The 16858-nt window shown below is 41.1% G+C and overlaps 2 protein-coding genes across 2 annotated transcripts in view; both read left to right on the top strand.

Annotated features, from left to right (window-relative positions):
* The first annotated feature begins 730 nt into the window (after positions 1-730).
* On the top strand, positions 731-12576 carry acot19 (acyl-CoA thioesterase 19). Its single transcript, XM_063197023.1, has 10 exons — positions 731-1045; positions 1262-1361; positions 1555-1745; positions 2497-2666; positions 5604-5723; positions 7478-7560; positions 7779-7872; positions 8934-9014; positions 9338-9479; positions 10209-12576. Exons 1-10 carry the CDS (start codon positions 850-852, stop codon positions 10307-10309), a joined length of 1278 nt encoding a protein of 425 aa, XP_063053093.1. The 5' UTR covers positions 731-849; the 3' UTR covers positions 10310-12576.
* Positions 12577-15731: 3155 nt separating this feature from the next.
* The window catches only part of lamb4 (laminin, beta 4), a 49108-nt gene continuing 47981 nt past the window's right edge, over positions 15732-16858 (top strand). Inside the window, exon 1 of the mRNA XM_063197021.1 lies at positions 15732-15832. The gene's annotated coding sequence lies outside the window, so the exon portion shown is untranslated. The remainder of the gene's footprint in view (positions 15833-16858) is intronic.

Genomic DNA, 16858 nt, shown 5'->3' with positions numbered 1-16858 from the left:
GGAGTGTAGTCACATTGGGATAGAGGAACAGATATAGAGCATGAGTGAGAGGGGTACTACTCATCATATGACAAAATTGCTTAGGGGGTACGCAGGACAAAAAAGGTTGAGAAACACTGCTCTAACACACACACACACACACACATCCCCATATTCTCACACAAGCTCTGCAAGCTGATGCACGGCACACATTATAATAGAAGATGATACAAGAATACAAAGACTTTTATTTGTCGCATGCATGGAAATATTGAAGTTCAAGAGTCTTTGTCATAGAAGGAAACGAAATTGTGTATGGACCAACAAGACTGTTGTAGCCTATGTGTAAGTGCTTGACCCCCCCATAAATAACTGAGAAAATTAAGTAAATTAAGTAAATGAATAAGTAAGACCCCCTCCCTTCAATTAAACTTCAAGGTTAATTCAAGTACTGTTGATATTAAAAAGTGCTCGACCCCACCATTCCCATTGTGAAAGAGGATGCGTATCAATTTGGCTAATACTCTATTCCAGTGTAGGCCTATGCCAGCCCCCAAACAACATTCATACAATCATGTGTTAACACCAGTTGTTCACAACTTCCTTATTTATACACCATACCTAAAATATTTTTTAGCAGAGGCCTTTTCGGCTCTGCACTAAACTATTGTAAAATGCTGACTTTTATTTTGACACATAGTAGATCAAAAAAAAAACGAGGCTCAAGATTACCTCTGTGTTTGCTGTGATAATGCATTGATCGAGGCACGGTCCAATCCCTTTTTGACCTTTTTATTGGTTTATTTTCTCGTAGTATAACTATACCTAAAGCACATCTCCACAACAGGCGTGTACGAGTATCAACGCAGAATGGCAGGGAAGGATCCATGCCCCCTGATAGTGGTTCGTCCATACCGCAGTAGTGTTGATGACAAGTTGGTAGTGCTCGTGGAGAAACTGCCACCCAGGCTGGAGGTGACTCTTCACGCTCTGCTTCACTCTGAAGATGGTGATTTTTGGGAGGCATTTGGACATTATGTCAGTGACGACAAGGGATGTGTTGATGGTAGGTCAATGCTTAGTTATTTATTTGTTTGTTTGTTTATTTATTTAGTTAGTTATTTTTACATTAATAAAAGTAAACAGCAACAATGAACAACCACATTATGAATTATTTTTTTTTCATTGTTGTAATTGGCAATGTGATAGATTGAGTGACTAGCAGTTAAATAGCCTAGCTTTAAAAACTTAAACATTATGTTACATATCTCTTCCTATCTAGTTACCAAAGATGCTAGCACTGGGGGATCCTATGATGGATTCGAGCCAATGGGTCTCCTTTGGAGCATGAGACCAGTCCCTGGAAGCAGACCTGGCCTCAGGTGAGTGAGGGTGACCCAGCAGTTCTTATAGCTTCATTTTTCAGTGTCCCATCAAACTGCCATTGCTGTGCTTTACTTGGTAAACAAACTTGATTCATTCTAAGTATATGCAAGTGTTCTTAAGTTCAGGCAATTTAAAATACATAAAACCATACTAAAAATGGATTCAATTTGCTTGATCTTTGTGTGACAGATTGCGGAAGAAGGATGTGCACGCTCCATGGAATGTCCACATTTCAGTCTACCAGAAGCACTTGGACGCGGGGTTTAAAGAGACAGTGCCCCTGGCGTGTGCTGTGGCGGAGCGCTGGTACGTGGCCCCTGGGGTCCAGAGGGTCGATGTCACTGAGAGGGGAATTAAAGGAGCCCTGTTCTTGCCTCCAGGTAAGCGCGCGTTGAGTTTAGTGTGTTTGGTAAATGTGTAAAGGCTGCTGACTTTTATGGAGGTATTCCAAGGAAGTGGTTTACTAGTTAACCCAGATAAGTTAAAGGGACACTACGCAACATGTTCAAGGTCAATTAATGATTTTTAAAAGTTGTTAAGGGGTTAAATCACTCATTACAAGACAAACGAATGCTCTCTTGGTCGCCCTAGTGGCTTACAGTGTGGACTAGAGCCATGCCTGCAAGTTGACTTATGGTTATACTTATGGTTGCTAGTCATGGGATAACAGGCCTCGGCTATTGTATATGTAATCCTGAACAATAGTCATATCCTTAACCCCTTAAGACGCTGCCCCTGTTATAAAATAGCTGTTACCAGAATGGCAATGACCAAGTTGTAGCATATTACTAAAGATCCTCTGCACTGTCATAGTGGTGTAGTACTATGGTAGATACGTTTTTTTCAGTGACTATTACAGCGTTGGAAAGACATTTTTGTGTTGAAGTAGACATATTCCCTGCACAGTATTCCCTATGATATCCCCAATAATATTACCATTCATGGCCCAAAATTGACTTTTTTCTACACCAGCCAAAACAGCTAGTAGATTTTAATCTTACTAGCCAAACACACACTCTTTAATTGGTCAAATTGCCAAGTAAGTTGGTCTTTTCTACCAGCCAAACTGAAATTTCACCAGCAGTTGGCCTATTGGCTGCTGTTCATTTAGAGCCCTGTTCCCATTCACAGGTCCTGGGCCATTTCCTGCTCTGCTGGACCTGTGGGGTGGAGGTGGGGGCTTGGTGGAGTACCGGTCGGCACTGCTCGCGTCCCACGGTTACGTCTCTCTGACCCTGGACTACATGACCCCTAAGATCACTGGAGATACCGCACAGCATGTGGGCAATGACTACTTTGAGGTTGGTACAGTTACAGTTGAGGACGATATTATTAGCCCCCCTCCTGAAATTAGACATATCTCTTGATTTCTCATTAAGAATGACCATTATTAACCGTTCCTGTTATTCTGGAAACAAATACACCATGGAGATAGTATCCAATAAGTTAAATTTGGACTTTTCCATTTTCACAATGAGTTTAAACAAAAAAGTGTAAAAATGGCAAGGACAAAATTATTAGCCCCCTTATCATTAATAGTCAATACAGTGCCATTTATGAACAAAAATTGACACCAGGCACTTTGATTAGTTGTTAACTATGTTGGCACATGTCCTACCAGGGATTTTGGCCCATTTTTTTTCATTGCAAATAGTTAAGCTGGTCCAAATTGCATGGATGTTGAGGATGGACATTCATTTTCAACACTCTTCAAATACTATCTGAAAGATTGAGGTCTGAACCACTCCATGACCATGGTTTTAGTATCCTTGAAGAACATTTGAACTATTTTGGATGCAAGTTTTGGGTTATTATCTTATTGAAAGATCCAGTGAAGATCTTAGCTCCCGCTATGAGCATATTTTTGCAAGGTCACTTTCCACATTCTATCATAATTTTCAGTTTTTATGGTGCCGTACACCCAAACAAGGTTTCCTGTGGCTGAGGCTGCCACAGAATGATGCATCCACCACCATGTTTAATTGTGGAAACCATCTTATAACGATCCAAGGCCTATCCCTTTCTTCACCTGACAGAAGCAGAATTCATGCATCAAAGCAGGTGCAATTGAATATCATCAGATGAAAGCAGAGACGTTCAAAACTCATTTTTGACTTTCAAATGTTCACAGGCAAAGCTCAATAACACTCTGATATGCACTGCCTTTAGTAAAGGGGTTCTTCTGTGATGATGGCCCCAAAGCCCAATATGATGACAAGCCCTAACAACTGTCTTTCTTGGGGGGGGGGGGAAACCTCCAGGTGAGGCCAGGTCAATAACAATCATCTAGGCAGGTGTCCAATGCTTCTTTGGTCTAATGAGGCTAAGCAGTTTCCACAGTTACACATAGTGGAAGTGCATCAAGTTTAGTCTGTTATTCAACCTCAGACACAGGGAGTCTGGGTCTGAATCTGGATTGCTGGGTCTTCCAACAACATTGTAACCCAAAGCATACATTTAGATTAGTTCAGAGGTTCTTCAAGGACACTAAAACCATGATATTGGAATCACCCGCTCATAGTCCAATCCTCAATCACACTGAGAGTATGTGGTTAATGTCTATGCTCAGCATCCATGCGATTTGGACCAGCTAGAACACTTTGCAGTGAAGAAATGGGCCAAAATCCCTAGTGGGTCATGTGCCAACCTAGGTAGCAACTTATCAGAGCCCGTTGTCAGTTTTGGTTCATAAATGGCGCCATATTGACTATTAATGATCAGGGGGCTAATAATTTTGTCCTTGCCATTTTTGCCCTTTTTTGTTTAAACTCATCGTAACAATAGAAAAATCCAAATTCAACTCATTGAACATTATCTCCATCAGTGTATTTGTTTCCAGAATAACAGAAACGGTTAATAATGGTCATTCTTACTGAGAAATCCAGAGAAATGTCAAATTTCAGGAGGGGGGCTAATAATATCGTCCTCAACTGTATAATGATTTGTGAAAGCCCATTTGGGAAACTCCAGCTTCCATTGTCATTGTGACACAGCACTCAGCACACAAATGATCACTGCACACAACGAAATTGCATTTATTCCTCACCCGTGCAAGGGGGCAGCCATCAATGGCGCCCAAAGGGAGCGGTGCGGCGGGACGGTACCATGCTCAGGGTACTTCAGTCATGGAGGAGGATGGGGGAGAGCACTGGTTGATTACTGGTTAATTGTTTGCTATAATGGTTTAGGTAGACAGATTTTTTTACGATTGAGTCTTTAGATATATGTATCATATTCTAGCTCTCATTATCTGTTGGGGTAGATTAGAATAGAGATGCTTTTATTTATTACATATCCATATTTACACATTGAATAATTGTAATTGTTCCAAAGTTGTCTGTTTTAGTCTATCGGTTTCTATTTCACTCGACAGGCTAAATGTATTAATCTGACCATGGATTCTGCATATTTTTGTGATGTGAGTACGTTGGTGAGAAACATCATGTACTGCAGTCTGTAAATGTGGTCAGAAAAGAAGCATAAGAGTTGTATAGAAATGGTTTGGAGCCTGCAGAGTAGACTACGCGCTGCTTTATCTTCACTTGTCTTTTTTACAACTTTAACAACCCAAACCCAGTATGACCTTAGTCATAGTTGTTTATAGACACCTGTCTGCCGATGCAATCACCTCTATTGGGGTCAAATTCCATTGAACTCTAACTCTGACCCGTTTCCCTAGTTGACATGTTGAACACATGCACAGCTGGCTCAGTGACCAAATGCACATTGACCGAATGGTATACAAACCTAAATGCCCTTCGTGTTGGTTGTCATAGACACAACTCGCCCAATGGACATTATGAGCCTTCACGTTGTTTGAGTGATTGGAGGGCAATAAAAGGGATGGATAGAAATTGGTACATTTTGGTGCAACACAGAGCAATATACAAATGTAACTAAATATGCAGATCTCATATAGTAAAAAAGTAGTAGTAAATAAAAATAGTAATAGTAAAAAAAAAAAAGTTACTCTACTCTACTCTAGTACTACACAGGCGATTTAATTACACTGGTGTTACATGGTCAATGGCAGGATAAAGATGAGCTAAACCAATAACTTTTTATATGATTCTGTGTGTGTGTGTGTGTGTGTGTGTGTGTGTGTGTGTGTGTGTGTGTGTGTGTGTGTGTGTGTGTGTGTGTGTGTGTGTGTGTGTGTGTGTGTGTGTGTGTGTGTGTGTGTGTGTGTGTGTGTGTGTGTGTGCTTGTCTGTGCTTGCACGCGCATGTATTTTTCAGGCAGCATTTCAAGTGTTGCAGGAGCACCCCCTGGTGTCCGCAGAGAGGATTGCGATAATGGGCCTGTCGTTTGGCACGTCTGTTGCTCTAGGCATGGCCGTGTATTCCACAATCATAAAGGTACTATATCACCGTCATTCTAAACAGAGGTCAGTACTTAATCCAGTGCATGAGATCATGTGCATGCACATTTAGATCTGGAGTACATTTAGCTGTCTGCATGCCTTTAGTACTATTACAAATAGCAATAGTATTACTCTTAGTAATACTACTACTGTTGGTGGTGGTGGTCTAATACAAAGCGGATTCCAAAAATGTTGGGACACTTGGTATTTTGTGAATAAAATAAAAATGCTGGCATTTTCAAAACATTCAATATGTTAATAAGGTAGAGCATTGTGTGTAGACAACATATCAGTTGTTAAAGCCCAGCACAATGATTGTTTTGGGGTAATTATGTGATCATTTAAAATTTCACCCCTGCAACAAATTCCAAAAAAGTTGGGACAGTGTCAATAAAATGCTTTTTATGTTGGATAAGACTAAACACAACACAAGGGAGGAGACTTAACATTTAAATACTTTGACTGATGGCATGATTTTATTTAAAAAATAGATATTTTGATATGCGAGACATGATTTCAGCAGCTCAACTGGTGTTTTTCTTCGACTTGTTTACCTTCTTATTATGCTTAATATGTGGCATATCCTGACTGCAAGAAAACAATTTTGTCACCTGTTTACTCTTATGATGGAACCACACTGTTGGAACATAGTAGAGATTGAAATTTGCCATCATTATGGGACAATATCTAAAGGCTGTGCTCCAAAATATAATGCCTTGATAGCTATGTATGCTGTTTAAAGTCTGAATATATCATTCAGCCCTCATTTTAATGCTCTACATGAGTAAGAAGACCATAACCAAGGCATCTCTACACCCCTTTACCATCATATATGCTGTCTTTCAGACTGACCACTATATCAAGCTGAAGTATTCATTTTCTTCATAACCTGGAGGGTGCATGACTCCATGATTTAAAAAAAGAATGAAATATTTTCCATTCTGTAATCAGAGGACAGTTTCACATGTCTCCTCGGTCCATGTAGAACGAGCTTTGCCACTTGCAACACTGTTTAATGTCTGCATCATGTGCCTTAATCAAGTGTTGTGTTTATAGTCATTTTTTCAACAGCTGTCATTGTTGGAGTGTCATAGTTTGCTTATTGACGATGGGTATGTCATGATCTCATAACTCGTGCAATGATTTTACAGAACTCTACATTACAGAAAATAAGCCTTATATGCCTGCAATTTTGATAATTCAATCTTTATGTGTAATAGATCAGTAATTAGTCCCTCAAAACCTTCGCTACTGAGTGCCACAGCCTCTCTGTGATGGTATTTTATTTGTGCATTCATGTTGGCAGTCAATATAGTTCCTTTCAAAATACTCCTCCTGTGTTACTTTTAGAATTATCCAACTATTACAAAAAAATTTGGCCCTGTCCCAACTTTTATGAGATTTGTTGCATGGGTCGAATTTTAAATGACCACATATTTACGTCAAAACAATGCTTTTGCCTCATTTTAACTGTTCCTATGTTGACCTTGTGCCATTGTGCATCTTATCAATGTATTGAATGTTTTGAAAATGCCAGCATTTTGATTTTATTCACAAAATACCAAGTGTCCCAACTTTTTTGGAATCCGCTTTGTATATTGCTGTCATTCACTACCACTACTACTGCTGCTGTTATCAAAATCAACAGTAATAATAATAGAATATGAATTGGGATGAAATGTTGTGAGAATTGAAAATGATGTGCTTGAACTGATCATGATTCCTGGATTCACACTGTCTCTTCCTCAGCCAAGGTGTTTGGTGTGTGTGAGTGGGAGCCATGTCATGCCTGTGAACGGGTCTCTATCAGATGTCTTCGCTGAGATCAAGAAGTAACTAGACACAGACACAGACACACACACATAACAATACCACTCCCCATACCCCATCACTGCTTGATGTCCAAATTTACTCATGCTTACAGCTAAAGTGTACCATATGTACCTGTATCATAAAGTTTGGGAGAATCTTGCAGCAAAATTTTGTTCCTGGAGAGAACACATTGACTTCATCTCTCAAGCTGCTCTTACTTTTTAATATCTCTCTTCAGAAATGTCAGGAACACGCGTTATGATGAGGAGCAGAGGGTGATATGGAGAGATCTGCTCATGCCCATTCCTGACGATCCTGCCAAGAAAGTGGAAGTGAGAACCCTCAATCTTTTTTATTAACACATTCAATACCAGCCATTTTTTTGGAATTTTAGCTGTAGACTGTCATTTTTTGAACAGCCACCTAATATTTTGTCTTAAACCAAGAGCATTTTATTTGTCTATTACAATGTACCTGCACGTAATTGCCCAAAACATTACATACTTATAATGCCTAACACTTGATTATGTTACATGGTTTTATGCGCTTTGTTTAATTTGTTCTCCATATTATACACTATAACAACTAAAGGAGAGACGTGAAGTTGAATCTAAAGTGAAAGTTGTAAGAATTGTGTTCACAGGTGGAAGATAGACACAGAGGCAGAGATTTGTCAATCATGTTCAGAGTTTACTGAGGATACTCAGGTCATTACAACGATACAGCTTTATCAGTCATATCATCGGAGAAAGGCGCATTTCTGCCCTCCAAGTGTCTGTAAGGTAGTTTTATTGAACTTGTCTTGTCAGTTTTGATTGGCTGTCCTGATCGGATGATCCTGACAGAAGCTAGAGAGTACCTTCAGAGACTTTCATGATACATTTGTAACATACCTTAACAATGTCTTAGTGTGTCTGAACGTACTCTGCAGCCTCTGTGTTCTGTTTGTATCAAAAGAGGAATGTTCTTAGGTCTCCCGATAAGAGCACACAAGCTAATGGTCTTGCTAGTATATATTCTATATTCCTACAAGTCGCTAAACACTGACAGTGAAAACCACATGAAATGTAATGTCATGTAAGGGCAATGTAATGTCATATAAGGGCCTCCGCAATAAAGTGCCTGGCACTGCTCTGACAAAGTTCATTCCATTGTTTTCAACACAGCACCCGCACACCGGTACCGGACATCGGCTGGCGATTAGGGACGAGTTCTATTTTTGTCGGAGCCACCCATTGGCTATCCATGCTCTGCTGTGGTTAAATTGTGTGCGGGGGTTGGAATTGTGTCGGAACCAAAAGTGCTCCGCAGTGCTGTCGGAACCGATGTGCGGAGGGCCTAACAGTGGTTGCACACATCTCCAGCCCAACCGTCCTCTCTGAATCCTTCACAGGTTGGTCGGCTACAGTGTCCTGTCTTACTCATAGTGGGAGAAGATGACCAGAACTGGCCAACCTCCGAGTCTGCGGAGGATGTATGTTGTTTCTTTTTTTTTTAACTTAAAATAACAAAAGACACTTCTGAACCCATAACTTGAATGAAGGGAATTAAAATCACAGTGCTACCAAGCATTTGTATTATTTTTTGTGTTCTTTTTTTCCATCTACGCTTAAGCTGCTTCTAAGTATCCAACAATAGCAAAGCTATTTGAAGTGCACAGTTAAAGAAATTGCAATTGTGTAAAAACTATGCTCACATGCCTTGCTTGTATTATCCCACTTAAAGCCTGTGCGCGGACACCTAGGTGTGTGACTTGATTTCCTGACTTGAGAGAATATTTCCTGTTTTACCTTTTAGATGAAGCAGATGATGGAGCAAGCAGGTAACGGCCACCTGCTGTCCATAGCATCCTACCCCGGCGCCGGCCACCTGATAGAGCCGCCCTACGTCCCACACGTACGCGGCAGCAACTTCATGGTGGCAGCATCGAGGACAAAGGGTAAATAACAGAAATAAATTGTTGGCCCTGCCGTGGCCTGGTGGTGGGGCACTGGGTTTCTACTTACTACGCTGGCGACCCGGGTTCGATTCCGGTCTGGGTCATTTGCCGATCCTTCCCTCTCTCTCTCTCCCCACTCCTTTCTCCTTCCCTGTCTCTCCTCTACTGTCCTGTCAGAAATAAGGGCAAAAAAACTCTAAAATAAATAAAATTCCAGCAAATGCAGTATGTGTGTAGCACTTCATTAACTCACTGGATGCTTAAGTGCATCAGTTCTGATCCTAATGTTCGGTACCAATGATGCTTAAGTACGTCAATTCACTTTTTTATGGTGTGGTGTTGACATAGGCATAGAATAGAATTCAAATGCTGAAAATGCTCTGACACTGCTGGGCTATATGATTCGAAAATGGCTGGCATCCAATGGATTAAGGGAAAACTTTGGATAAAAATCGTAGTAAGGTTATCTACCAGCAAGGACAATGTAGTAATATACAGAATACAGACACTGTACAAGCTTTATTTACTGTGTATTGTAAATGCATCGCAGGACTTTGTGCAACCCAGTTTTATTCCAATTAGTGAACACAAGTTATCATAGATCTTATTTTTTATGCTTATCATCATTGCCTTCCGACAACTTTAATTACGCATCAAGGCCATCATCCAGGGCTGACGTTGCAGATGACTGAAATAGTGAAGTGAGTTCTTGTGTGTTTGTGTTTCCAGTGGTTGTGCTGTGGGGAGGTCAGACGTTGGCACACTGTAAGGCCCAGGAGGACGCCTGGCAGAAGACCCTGGCCTTCCTACAGGAGCATCTCTACAAGTGACGCACGCAACGCTAGCCAACCACGCCTGCTGCTGGAAGGGGACCTCAGGCAATGCTACAGGTTGTAACGTACTGTAGGTAGATTTCCTATTTGGTTGCCCAGCAGGTTGGAAGCTCAAATTAATTGCCTTGTCATTCAAAATGCAGAGAGACAGCGGCGTCCTCTTTGACTTAAGACGTATTTTATTGCGCTTATAGCTAGTGGAGGTGTGTGAAGCAAATTCAGAAGTGCCTTTTACAAAGGAGCAAGTGCTGCCTTAAAGACCTTTATTGAGCACCAGCAGTTGAAGTGGCTCAGTGAGATCATAACTCAAAACAAGTCTGAAATCAACGTATACCAGTCTATTGCCAACCTCATAACTCAAATATAACAGACTTCTTACCACACGAATACACCGGCTGCGACCTGAGCAAGGCGAGTGACGGAAGTAATTGACTTTGTATTGAGTCAGTTTGTAGTTGAACTCCTGGGAATATTATACAAATTGGCTATGATGCGGTTCTGTGACAGCCGCTACAGTGAATGACTGTATAGAGGTCAGTAACCACAGCCAATTGGAATGCTGTAATGGTTGCATTCTGCTTTTAACAGACATATTCTAGTCCCTTCAATTGCTCGTATCGCTCTTGCTGCACAGAAGCGATTCTCTGTCGCTTGAATCTCGTCGCGGTCGGTGTATTCACCCGGTTAGAGGTGGCTTTAGCCTGGGTCAATCAATATCAAATGGCTGTCTATGGCTTCATACAATCAATCACAATCTGCAACCAAGCTACTATATAAACAATCACACCACTCATCAGATGTATGCATAGTGATCATACCTGTCAACCATCCCTAATTTCACGGGAAACTCCCTAATTTTGACTCATTTCCCGATTTCTTCCTGATTTTATTTTTTTCCTGGAAATATCCCGGATTTTTCACATTATCAAAAAACACCGTCGGTCCAGTAGGCTATTTATAGGCTACCCACGGCCCTGTCCGAGCCACACCCCCTCTTGAAGAGAGAGACAGAGGGTCTTGCTTATCAAGCTACCTGCCAGAAGACGGTATGCCAGATACCACCAAGAATTGAAGCTCCTTGAAAATAAGAGCTGTCAACCTCGAGCTCCGTAGCGCTTGTGCGCCCACTCTGTTCCTCGGAAACCGTCTGTTCATACAACGCATAAAACGGCCTCGGAACAGCGAATCATGCGATTAACCTAATCACAACCTGTACCAGCACAAGTTTTGCACGAACAGACAACTTGTGCGACAAAACAACAAGAAGAAACTCATTGCGCTCATTTCATTGTTTTGCTTTCATTGCATTGTTTCTCCACGCTGTAAAACGTGTGCTGAGGGATTTTAGACAGGATCTGTCTTTGCACGCGCGCTGTTGTGAAAAGCAGAATAGAATGCACCGTCCGATCTGTCTGTCATCCCGTTGACTGTCAAAATTTGGCCTTTAGAAAATTTCCCGGATTTTGGCTTAAAATATAGGAATTTTCCCGGATTTGGGGAGTTCAAAGTTGACAGGTATGATAGTGATTCAAACTGAAACCCCACCGATAAAAGCTGTCTGCCTTGTGCCATCATGTTAAGTCTTATATATACAGTTTGTCACCTCAATCACTCTGGAGTAACCGGGTGTTTTGGCCACCTTTCTCAGGGAATACTGAAAAGGTAAATATAACCCGCTTAGCCTGACGGCCTTGATAAGGGCATTTTGTGCATTGTATGAATGGCCCATCGTGGTCCAGGTAATTTTAATCTTGTCGATAAAGATTAAATACAATAAAGCGATGAAGTGAAATACAATCATGATCTTGCCATGCTGCACTTGAACCTCTGAGCATAGCTCTTTGTAGACAGCCTGGGTCTGTCCCCATTCTGCTTTCTCAACCTCCAAGAGACGATTATGTTTTGAACTCAAGCTGCAAACAGAAGTCCAGCCATCTCCCTGCGTTTTTATTTTAAAACACTATTCCTGTAAAAGTGATTATGCTACAACTTTTTTCCTTTTGATCAAATTCAATTGTTTATTTTTTTATTAAAAAATAATATTTGTATAGAAGTGATACAATGCTGCATAATTTATATATTGTGCCTTTCAGTGCATACTGTAAATGAATATTTCCACAGATACACGAAGACAAAGATTTGTATAATCTACCAGTGCCCTGTACTGTTTTACATAATGTATCAGTCCTGTGAAATTTTGTATTAAGTTTTCTATTTTCTTGGCTCGAAGAGCATCAAATAAAACAAGCAATTATTTAAATATGCATTTGACTGACAATATCACTATTCATTTGTTATTTATAGTATATTATATTAATATGAATTTATACAGAATTTCAGCTGATGACAGTGTGTGTGTGTGTGTGTGTGTGTGTGTGTGTGTGTGTGTGTGTGTGTGTGTGTGTGTGTGTGTGTGTGTGTGTGTGTGTGTGTGTGTGTGTGTGTGTGTGTGTGTGTGTGTGTGTGTGTGTGTGTGTGTGTGTGTGTGTGTGTGTGTGTGTGTGTGTGTGTACATAATGTACATGCACAAGCATGCATGTATTTGTCAGTGGGCCTCACTTAAGCTTGTGCATGTACATTGTTTACACACACACACGCACGCACACGCACACGCACACACACACACACACACACACACACACACACACACACACACACACACACACACACACACACACACACACACACACACACACACACACACACACACACACACACACACAATGCAATGCATTTTTGTGAGATTCATGTTTGAACTTCAGTCAGGAAATGTGAGTGACATAGCCTGGAGAGACGAAAGATTGAGTTCTGAGTTCTGGCAGAAGTATGCTCCATAGTGTTAAGCACAGCAGCGTATATGTCGGCTCCCTCAGTAAAATGCAGGCTTTGCCCTTGAGCAAAGGTGTGTGTGTGCGCGCATGCATGCGTCCGTGCCTGCGTGCGTGCGTGCCTCCCTGCCTGCGTGCCTGCGTCCGTGCCTGCGTGCGTGCTTGCGTGCGTGCGTGCGTGCGTCGTGCATGCGTGTGTAACTGTTAGGGACTCTCCCTCTTACAAAAAGGGCAGAAACCAGTCAGTGTAGACCTATATGCTTAAGGATTTCTACATTTCCATGACATGTTGTAGCATATGGGATAGTTGCCTGAGGAGGGGCCATGAGGGCTGAAAAAAATAAAAGAACTTTAAAGTCTTTGGTGTGTTCATTTACATTTGTTTTATGTCTCTGTCAGCCTGGAGAGCCAGACTATAACATGAAAAGTTTAGTCTGGAATCGAACGGTTTGGATAGCTGAGGGCTGTCGGTGGGACCAAGCTATTGTTGCCATGGTTCGACTTTCTCTGCACTGCCTTGGCCAACTGTATCACCAATCAAACCACCATTATTTGTTAGCCCTAACTATTCTGCTATCTCTAGTCACGCAGCTGTCTCAGGTTGTGCTTTATTTTTAATCCTGAATTCTATCCAAACTAGATAATAGATCTAATAGATAATAATAATAGTAGTAATTGATAATAGGCTAATCTAATCATCATAATGAATTTAATAGTCATAATAATCATAATATATTTTACTTATAGGTATCTTCCGACGATTAGGAACTATAAAATAACTTTGCTAATTCATAAAGGAGTTAAAGTTTTCATCAAACCCACCTGGAATTGTTCAGTAAAGTACATTCATGTCTCAGCTGTGAACTGTGAGTGAGCAGTGCTTGGTTAATTGTATGTTATCTGTGTGTGTGATGAACTTGACAGACATAATGCTTAACATGGTATTCCTCAATTCTTTTTCATTTGTTCTATTCCTTAAAAACAAAGCCCAGTCAAGAAAGCCTTGTCTGTCCACTTCCAAATAAGGTTCCACAATATACAGTTAAGTAGCTATTAAATAATACTTAAGTAAGGGTTGTTCAGTATTACATAACGGTATGTTGGATATTTTTTTAATGAATGTATTACATTAATACATTAATTTTACTTTTAACTAACTATTATGTTATGTTACAAGTTAATAGCATATTATTACTGAACTCATAGCTAAGTAATGTATAACTTTTAGTGTTTGGGACCCTTTCTTTTCCATTTTTTATTGCTTCTTAAACAATCTTGTCCTTACTCTGGACTGAAAAAAAATATTTTTGATTACTCAAATTTTTGAGTGCTTGGTGGAATGGTGGATTTGAGGTGGGGCCACGATGTTGACTTTTTTTTTTACAGTGTCTATTTGCGCTTCCTTGAGGAGCAACACTGCAAATGCACTCATCCATCCCTCTTACCTGGGGCACATTTCCAAGGGGAAGCTGTGGAGGAGGAGTGGAGGCAGTACCTGTCCTATCCAGGAGCAAGTCAGCGAGCAAGTGACAGCGTTGCCAGGTCTGTCAGTTTCCCGCCCAATTGGGCTGGGAAATGGATTGGCCGGGTTTTTCTGTAGTCGTATCGCTACATAAATGAATAGAATTTAGCTAAAATTGGGCTGTTTTTTTGTGCTTCTAGATAGGGCTCGAAAATAATCGAAAATCGTGACGTAATTGTAATATCGAAATCGTGATTTCAATCAGGATTTAATTGTGACAATAGTGACCTACCTTCGAGAGCGTCCTTGAAGCCAGAAGTTAGAACATGCCGACAGTCTGGTGTTTCTGGCTAGAAGTCTTTCCACCTAAGTTTCATGCGCTTGCCTTTTACATAACTATATATATATTTATTTAGCTCATCCAGTTTATAATTCATTCTTGGTTATATTTAAAAAAAAAAAAATTTTTTTAAATCAGCGAAAACTCAATAACCGTGATTAATAATCGTGATGACGATTTTGACCCAAATAATCGTGATTATAATTTTTTCCATAATAGTGCAGCCCTACTTCTGGGCGTTTTTTAAGCCTCTATCGGGGTGGAAATCAAGGATCAGTCACACCTGGCAACCCTGGCGAGTGAACACATCTCTCTCCCTGCCCTGCACACCTTCAAACCTCATGCAGCTTTCGCCGCGGCATGACAAGCATAAATCAGCCCTGGATGAAACCTAATCCTCATTTTCCAAACACCCCAGGGCATTCTGCTCTCTCTCTCTCTCTCTCTCTCTCTCTCTCTCTCTCTCTCTCTCTCTCTCTCTCTCTCTCTCTCTCTCCACTTTGGGAATCTCAGGTGTGTCTTTACATGCTGAAACAGTGCAGCACCATTAACACACACACACACACACACACACACACACACACACACACACACACACACACACACACACACACACACACACACACACACACACACACACACACACACACACACACACACACACACACACACACACACACACTGCTGCAGGGGGTAGGGGCCAGGCAGGCGTGGAGCAGAGCTGCTGCCATTCAACTTGCTTTAGAGAGAGATCCACTTTCCTAACAAGTTGTGTTGTGTTGTGTTGTGTTGTGTTGTGTTGTGTTGTAGGGCGCACAACCAACCCATGCTGGGCAAGCCACCTTCCTTCACTAATCGGAAACCTTTTGACTTTTTGCTAAGACCCAGCCGTGAGTATATATCTGTTTGAACCGTTAATACTTTATCCCTTCCATCATTGACTTGACTGACAAACTTTTGAGTTGTTTGCGTGGGGTGAGGTAGATGGTGTCAGATAATTGGTAGTTTGCACCAAATAAAGATGGAACACGCTGATAGAGAGATGGTGGTTGTTCTGGTGGCGTTGGGCTTTGGGGCATTTAATCATCAGGGTATTGTTAAGTCAGGAGCGGTTTTGATTATGAAAATAACATTGTGGACAGCATAGTTGTGGCTGGTGCCGTGTGTTCTCTGTAGAGTGTGAATGTATTACAGTACACCATACAGGCACTCCATTCTCCTTCCATTTTTACTCTGGCACAATCCATGAAGGTGTTGATAGGTTTATGTCTCTAAGGAGGGCATATTTGTTATTGTAGTTATTGTATTTGGTGCTCCATACAGTATCTCCTTGTGATGTTTTATTTTGCAATTCCACATTTAAAAGATGTGGGTGGCTGAGGTGGTGGGCTGATCTGACAGATATGGATACCCATGGTGATGTTCAATGTTATCATGTAGTATATTTTTCAATGTAGGCAGGGCTCCACATTAACTTTTTTCATGAACAGCCAAATTGGCTTGTAGATGTTAAGCTTATCAGCCAAACACACACTTAATGGGTCAAAGTGGCTAATAAGTTGGTCTTTTCTACCAGTCAAACTGAAATTGCACCAGCATTTGGCCGGTTGGCTGCTGTTAATTTAGTGCCCTGAGTGTAGGTACACCATATCATGCAGGTAGTACTGAAACAATTATTTCCTGGTGTCTGTCTTTGGTGCCATAAACAAGCAGTAACATGAAAACACATCAACTTGTGTATGTGTAGTGAGCGGTAAACGGTAAGCAAGGGGGTTAGCATCGACCCTCCTAAGGATTATGTTATGTGTGTGGATCCTCCGCTGTGCATTACAGGAACTTCCCCTGAGCATTAGGTTGGTCTACTTGAGTGGCACACAATACTAATCGTCAGCGTTCAGGTTACTCTTTCTCTGACC

Source organism: Engraulis encrasicolus, chromosome 4 (assembly GCF_034702125.1).
Source record: "Engraulis encrasicolus isolate BLACKSEA-1 chromosome 4, IST_EnEncr_1.0, whole genome shotgun sequence".
Taxonomy (NCBI): domain Eukaryota; kingdom Metazoa; phylum Chordata; class Actinopteri; order Clupeiformes; family Engraulidae; genus Engraulis; species Engraulis encrasicolus.
The sequence above is the reverse complement of the archived record's forward strand: the minus strand, read 5'-3'. Positions and strand labels throughout refer to the sequence as shown.

Excerpts from the sequence above, each read along its gene's own strand:
- acot19 (XM_063197023.1), top strand. The coding sequence starts at position 850 with ATGGCAGGGAAGGATCCATGCCCCCTGATAGTGGTTCGTCCATACCGC. Across the intron at positions 1,046-1,261 it reads CGACAAGGGATGTGTTGATG|TTACCAAAGATGCTAGCACT; the intron begins GTAGGTCAATGC and ends CTTCCTATCTAG. Across the intron at positions 2,667-5,603 it reads TGGGCAATGACTACTTTGAG|GCAGCATTTCAAGTGTTGCA; the intron begins GTTGGTACAGTT and ends TGTATTTTTCAG.